General features: G+C 40.1%; 1 protein-coding gene across 1 annotated transcript; it reads right to left on the minus strand.

Moving 5' to 3' along the window:
• Positions 1-4,730: 4,730 nt before the first annotated feature.
• On the minus strand, positions 4,731-8,034 carry trhrb (thyrotropin-releasing hormone receptor b). The gene is made up of 2 exons (XM_085345988.1): positions 7,184-8,034; positions 4,731-5,156 (listed from the first exon to the last, which is right to left on the minus strand). The coding sequence occupies exons 1-2, from the start codon at positions 7,964-7,966 to the stop codon at positions 4,731-4,733; spliced, it is 1,209 nt and encodes a 402-aa protein (XP_085202114.1). The 5' UTR covers positions 7,967-8,034.

Consider the following 8,034-nt stretch of genomic DNA (forward strand, 5'->3'; position numbering starts at 1 on the left):
TAGACAGAAGCCAGGACAAAAAAATATTAGACTAGAGTAACGTCAGTAATTTCAATATTAAGTTTGACAACCTTTCACAACCAGTAGTTTGAGTTGCTGACTGAGATCTCTTGACTGTGTTTGTGATGTCGGTACTTTGAAAAATTATAATGTGGAGTAATGTACCATACGGACAGTCCAGAAACTATTTGCTTCATTTTGGTGAGTAAAACTTGAGTTTGAACTTGTCACTGGTTAGCAGGTTGTAATGTGGGTTGTGCTCAGTGGTTGAGAGGAGGGGTAGAAACACTCAGAAAAACGAATGACTACGCTGGTACTGGGAATCCCACAATGCTTGTCCTTTAATGCACACTCTCTTCATCAACCTTACAAGGCCCAGTAGAGCGGCTGGATTTTATCATACATGAAGCACAGTGTTCCTACAACCCGTAACATTGCAAATTGTTAGAAAGGTAAAAGATATAAGGTCTGTCTTTGTCTATATACTCACATGGAAGCTCGTTGCTCTCTTACTCCAAAGAGGGCAGTGGCGCATACTGACATCACTAACCCTTACCTTACATTGTCTTAAAGAGACACCACACCATTGTGACTGTTACAAGGTGTGTCTTTGTGCTGCAGACGCACAATGAATGAATTCATCTTGCTAACAAAAAATGCTAGCTTTAGCTGTTAACATAGCACTCCAGCTTCTTGTCAAATATGGACAAGAAGAAATAACTTTTGGATCCAAAAACCCAACATAGAGGTGATTAACATGTTACGTTTAAAGCTTTAAAGTGGAAAAAAGTCTAAGGTTGCACTGTTGCTTTATTGAAGTTCATTCATGTGTGCAGGGAGGCAACAGGACATTGTCAGGTAGGAATCTTTTGCTTGCTTTCTACAGGTTTGACTTGGAAGAATACAAGCATGCTGAATGGGCACAAAACTGGAAAGCATGTGGAACGTCTGTGTACCTCTTGTAAGTGGTGTATGTGCAGCTTAGCAGCTTTCACTGAAATGACTGTGATTTTTGGTATCAGTTTTTTCTTAATATATTCATGGGTCACGGTACCACGGGTACACATCTAGCAGATAATAGCACTCATTAAAAGTTGTTTTTTGGGGGCACTTTCTAAATGTAAGCTCAATATTGACCCTAATTTCAGATCATTAGCTGCTACATAAACCACTCTGTTCATTAGCTAGAAATGAGGCTGATGCTATTAGAGACCAAAACAGTAAAATTGTGGGGTGAAAAATAGGAGCTAAATTAGTCTGAAAGGTAAGGGGATTATTTTCTGCTACCTTCACAGTGGACATTTACTAGCTTGCTGGTAACATCTGAATATTTATTAATAATTTACTTTTTTTTTTAACAGAATCACTGGACACTGATGTATTTTTTGGTCATTAATGGCCAGTGCCTGTGAAATAAATGTACAAATGCTGATCAGTCACAAAGCAAACAAACTTACTCAGAGCTAAAGAGAAGTCTTTAACTAAAATTAACCAGTATATGCAATAACCAGTAAAATTTCCAGTAACCAGCTACACTAATGTAGATGTTTGAATTAATTTCTCATAATTTCATTTGAAATTAGAATTTTTTTTGTTCTGCTTTTATAGAATTATCTAAATGTACATTATATATATTATATATTGCTATATATGATACAGAAACATACAACCCATTGTGTGACCCCCCCAAAATTAAATCTTTCTCTGTTCACCTTCTGTTTGGGATTTTCTCAGAAACCTGCAAAGATTTGGGGAAAATAAAGCTAGAATGCCTCTTCGACACATGGAAAATACACTACTTTATTTCCAGAAATAACTTTATTTTGACACAAGGAAATAAAAATTACAAATGAACTATTTCTAGAGAGCCATCAAACATATTCACAGGACCACAATAATTTTAGAAGCAAGATCAAAGCAGCAGCTTCCAAATAGTACATCACAAAGTAATATTAATAAACTTTGAATGTGCAATAGTGAACGCAAGAGTATCATAAAGATATACAAACGAGTTGCCATAAATAACAAGCACTTTAAAAACACATGGGACATAAACACACACAAATGCATTAATCCACTGTAACATGATGCATATGCAGTATTAAAACTATCTTCCACATTCAGCAGTGATGAAACCCACTCTTCCTCTGCTGTGTCTAACCAATTATATTTCCCTGTGTGGCAGACAGTGCTCAGACTGAAAACAGTAGACAGTCACTGATCTGGCAGAAAATGCCACACAACATCAGCACATCTTCAGTATTCATCTTACGTCCATCCAGCAGTGTTCACCGGCTCACTGACCGCTCTCACAACTAGAAGCGGGATGAGCAAAGCGACGGTTTGTTAAATCCACAGTTCACAGGATACATAACACAGAACAAAACACTGAATTCACTTTGCTTCAGCCTCAAATCACCATGCTGCAGCTAAACTATATCACCACATCGTATATGTTACACCAAATCTCTGTGGCACTGTACATATACAGTATCTGACACTGAGGTTTACAACCACCACTGCTGCTGCTCGAAGAAAAATTCAAAGCAGTTTTTAATGCATGGAAAAAGTAAAATAAAATAATCATTTAGGAAAGGACCGTAAGGCATATAAAAAGGGTATGTCAAGAGTGTGTTACATTTTAAGGGAATCTATCTTTGAAGTTTCCATCTCTTCGACAGAACCTCCTGTTTGGCCATAGAAAATGAACATTTCTACATTTTAATTGTGGTGTTCCTCAAGGCTGTATCGTGGGTCCACTTTTATTTTCAGTATATTTATCACCATTATAACTGTCACCAATGTTATGCAGTTATATGTTTGCTGGCTTTTGTAATATCAAATATTCAGCCTGTCGGTGGTTCACAACTTTGTCCCAGGTAAGCTTGACTCACTGATCAAAATACTCTCCATTCGTAGACGTGCTTTGATTTTGCCTGGTTAGTTTTTTAGGCTTGCAGATATACATTATATGAACAAAAGTACTGGACCACTTACACATTACACCTACACCAACAGCTAGGCCATGGAAACCAATCTCATGATCCCATTTATAAACTATGAACCTTGGCACTCAGAAAGCCTGCTCTGTAACTGGTCTGACACTTCACGGCCAGGCTTCTGTGCTTTCTGTTACATATTGACATGCTGCAATGGTGGCACGCTGTAGAACAACCTTATTTCACACGTGTTTGTAAAGGCACACTGCATGGCTAGGAGCTTGATCTCGACACTTGTGGCAATGAGACTGAAAACACCTGAATTCAAAGATCAAGAGGTGTGTACCCCATTTCTTTTGTCCATATAATGTAATTACAATCAGAACTGTAAAGTTACCTGCAATGCTTTCTTTCCCACACCCATCTGAAATCTTGCACAGCAATGCCAGACTACCATCAAAAAGCAAAAATATATCAAAGAACAATAAAAACAGAAAGCAAACACAAATGCTGACCATCAGTAGAATCAAACATGGGGTTTAATTAAAAAAAATCTTAAGACTTTAGAGCGATAGATAAGGTAGCCAAAAAGTTCTTAAAATACGCTCTATAAAAACGTCTCGCCTCTAAGTAAAGTCTTCAGTTAGAACTTATAAACTCTTTATGATGTATGCCTTTTTAGAAACAGGATAACACATAAATGGCATCATGGCACTTTTTGAATTCAAGTTACAAAGTGCTTTTTATAGTTCTGCAGCCCCTGTCTGTCGGTGAATGCTTGTCCTTGGAGAAAATAAAACTCACAGCAAATTCCCTTCCTGCAGAGCACTCACAGCCAAATCTGTCTTGGTTTTACATTGTGCTCAAGGCTGCACACTGTACGTGTCCTTCACAGCAAAAATAGGGCCTATTTTGCCAGTGAAGGTTCATGTGTGACTCACCCTTTAATGGACCACCTGCCTTGAAAACGTCAGGGAGGCAGGCATGCAGTTATTAAAGCTGTATAGGGTGAGGATTTTTGGGGTGTGTTTGCAAGTATGATAATTCACCTTATTTCTGAGAAGAACTCTGAAAGTGTGAGTGAAGCTGATAATAATAACTCATCCTAAATTTTATTTTCAGTAGCACAATGAGTTAAAAAAAAAAAAAAGTGGGGGGAATCTAATGATAAAGACTAAATTCCACTCGAAGAGTTCTGATCTGCCTTCGGTATTCTTTGGTACAACGTACCGATCGCCGGCTTTGTGGGTGAAAATAAATGCGTCAAGGCCAGTTTATTGACAGCACCTCTTCAAAGGATGTCTGAGCATTCAAGTTCAGTTTATTTCCTCTTGACGTGCCTTGTTGCGTCATTCAGGCTTAAAGATCAGAATTGAGTCGGTGCTAATCGGAGTTATAACGCAACACCGTGTATTTGAAGTGGGAACAGTGTTGTCGTTCGCATTCATGGGTTGTTGGCTCATATACCTGATATTATATGGAAAAGATAAGATAACAGCTGAGTGATGAGAGTGCTTATCTGTCAGCGTTGGTGGCTTTACAATGTCCGGGATCACGCCTCATAAAGAGTGTGTTTGGCTTTGCGCTCCAAAGCCTGCTGTTACGCATCACTGGCTGCAATCTGTGTTTACATCTCTAGCTTCAGCAGCCTCGCTTTGAAAGGTAAGCAAGCACTGAGAAAACAATACTTCCACTTGACAGACTCCATTAAGCAACATTTTCAAAGTCTTTAATTTTCAATTATCCCCCCCCCCCAAAAAAAAAAAAAAATCTCTGGCCTCAAAGAAAACCTCAATTGTCACTGAAGTTCACCTTTCCGTAGACACTGGGGTCTGGGAACATCATTTTCTGATCAGACAGCAGTTCGTCAGTGACAGTGAGCTCCTCCAGCTCGGTCGTGAAGTGATCAGTGCTTTCCACCATTGATGTATCCTTGACAGCGCTGTAGGTGAGGGCCACGCTGTAGGTGGCGGGTTTATCCGAGCCTTTCCTCCCACAGCGGCAGATCTTGCGGAAAGCGGCACGAAACTTCTGAGACATGGCATTGTAGATGACTGGGTTGATGGCGCTGTTGAGGTAGATGCAGATTTTGCAGAAAAGCACGAACCAGCTGTCCAAATAGGCCTTGTCCAGGAAGGAGTTGACCACCACCAGAGTGCGGTACGGCATCCAGAGCAGGGCGAAGAGGATTACCACCACTGCCAGCATCTTGGTCACCTGCAGTGGGAAGGAAGGAGAAATATGAGAACTGCTCCTGCATATGGGGAAGCTGGTTTTATTTATTAATGCAGGCTTGTGACCACACAGTATTTCTTGTGTTTTATGATGGTCAGTGTCCCCTCGACCGAGGGATATGACGGACTACTCATTGGTAACCAACCCGTCTTGCTCGTTGTCTTTAACATCGAGTCAGATTCTGTAGAAAGGAATTTGTGGGAAGTGGAATGGCTCCCTTCATGATTTCCAGAAAAGAAAATGAACACAAAATTCCGAAGCAGACTATATATTATTGGCTTTTTCATTTCCCTGCCCCATCATCAAAAACGAGCTAGCCTTTCTCAGCTAGGGCGATGCGATGGAGCATCAGTTTTCATCCGTTATGACACCCAACACAAGAAAAAATGATGATAATCACCCTGTTCATATATAACATGATCTAAAATGCATCACTTTCTAGCTGGCTCTTAGTCCTAAGTCATTCCAGGCTGAAGTTACACAGGTAAACCCTGCCATATGTCAGTCAACAGTATCCTTCAGTTCAGTAGGTTGTCACTTCAATCGCTTGCTTCTAAGTTGACCAATATGACCAGTATTTGTTGCTATTGGCTGTTCCCTCTGTTGTCAATACATTTGCTGATTTTAATTGACTTTGCAGGGTTTCTGGTTGTTGAATCATTGCCAATCTCTTCCTTCGTGGTAACCCCATTACAGACATGTTGTCCAGAATTAGGCTAAAATTGTGTAGACTGACCCCAGCGTTCAATACCTCTTTAATATACACATTATAATAAATATAAAAAACAAGTTTTAAATCACACTGGAATTACAGTATATGAATAACAGCTTCAATATAACAGATTCAGACAACCAACCAGTCCCTTTAGATTGTGGGGTGGAGCTGGCTTATGAAAGCTGGCAGTACAGGATAAGATTTATGTAACAAGCCAAAGGTTCATGTTGTGCATGTGCACTTGGTTCATTTCAGCTCACTGTGGGAGTCTCTACTGCTGTTTTGCTGCCCATTGTTTCATAATTTGTGTGTGTGTGTGTGTGTGTGTGTGTGTGTGTGTGTGTGTGTGTGTGTGTGTGTGTGTGTGTGTGTGTCAGTGAAACTGTCAAACAGGGAGAAGACGAGAGACGACACGGGTGAATTGAAGGTAACATCACTTGGTGAGAACTCAGTGAGTCACTGTAAGTGAAATAAAAGCTTTGTCGCAAGTGTTAATTAGTTTAAATGCTTTCCTCCATTCTTTGTGGATTTTATTTATTCCGTTGTTTTTTTTCTTGTGACTTGTGGAACAAGCACCCACTCTGTGTTCCTAACCTACTGATTTTTAAATGAAGGGCTGGGTTTTCCTCTCACACTTAACACACACTTCTATGAGGTGCTTTTCTATTCTCTCCAGAGCACGTCTGAGTGAGTCTTGCAGCAGCAGAGACAAGAGGCTAAGGTGGGAGGTGTGGTTCAATTTGCATATTCATTTCCTGTGCATACTAAATGATATTGCAGAGGTACTTCTAACACATGGAGGGGCTATCTTTATGGTGTGGAAAACATTCAAAATTTGTAATTGTGATGAGGTCATTGTTTTTATCTTTTGCTATTTTTCATAAGAATGTTAATTTGTTTCATTTCATTTCTTTGCAATCGTAGAATAAGAAGTCCATCTTTGGGTTTTTGATTGCACTCAGAAGAAACCTTCAGTTTTCACATGTTGTAGAGCTTATACCAAATTAACTAACAAAACAATCACTATAATTATACTTATTTTTAATGAAGAAATGTTAAAAAACTCCTTTGTATACTGAAAATGACAACTATTTCCACTCCTAATTACTTTAAAATATTCACTTTGTCTTTTAATAACTGGTATTAAAATGTCTGTAGAATGTGACTAGGTTTATTCATTCATTTATATTTGAATAATTTTACGAACCCGTGCAAAAAAATTGCAACATCTCGCTGAATGAGCAGAGTAAAAACATCCTGGTTCTCATCCTCCCCACGCTCACACACCACCCACCTGTCTGCGGGAGGTCGCGGTGGAGCTGGAGTGTCGAGAGTTTTTACAACTGGTGCTCTTGTTGATGGCGTGGTTGTTGTGTCCGTTCTTCTTCTTGTCTTTAGGGTCGGAGGGCAGCGGGTTGAGGAAGAGGATCCTGGCGATGAGGCCGTACAGAACCGCGGAGAGCAGCAGCGGCAGCACGAAAAAGACGCCGAAATCAAAAAAGTAAATGGGTAAATAAAACTTCCTGGCAACTCTGTAGGCGCAGGTGACGATGGTGATGTTTTTGTACACCGTTTCCTGGATGTTTGACAGATAAAACCACATCAAGCAGTAAATGGAAGTGAAAGCCCAGACGAACAAAATGATCTTTTTTGCTCTGGACAGCGTGCACAGAAACTGGGCTTTAATCGGGTGGCAGATGGCGATGTATCTCTCGATAGTGAAAGCTGTTATGGAGCAAGAGGAGGCGTTGATCCCGAGGTACTGAAAGTAGGTGATGCAGAGGCACCCATAGCGGCCAAACACCCAAGATACGAAGATACTTTCCGGAATAGCTGGCAAACCAGCCGTTGTGAGCACCATCAGGTCAGCCACAGCCAAACTCACCAGGTAGCAGTTGGTGGGAGTCCTCATATGTTTAGTAGTGAGCACCACCAGGATCACCATAACATTGCCAACAATTCCTAGAGCACAAATCATGAAGAGCAGACAACTGCTAATCACTTTGTACTGAATGCTGTGGTCCACCCATGTCGGTAAAGTATTGTTCTCCAATGGAGCTGATGTGAAGTTTTCCATCTCGTTTAAAAGGTTCAAATAAATGAGGAATTTGTTTGTTTGTTTTTTTTTTAAAAAAAGAGGCTTTG

This window comes from Diplotaxodon limnothrissa, linkage group LG22, assembly GCF_057381915.1.
Source record: "Diplotaxodon limnothrissa isolate DT_005_m linkage group LG22, D_limnothrissa_male_GT1.1, whole genome shotgun sequence".
Classification (NCBI taxonomy): domain Eukaryota; kingdom Metazoa; phylum Chordata; class Actinopteri; order Cichliformes; family Cichlidae; genus Diplotaxodon; species Diplotaxodon limnothrissa.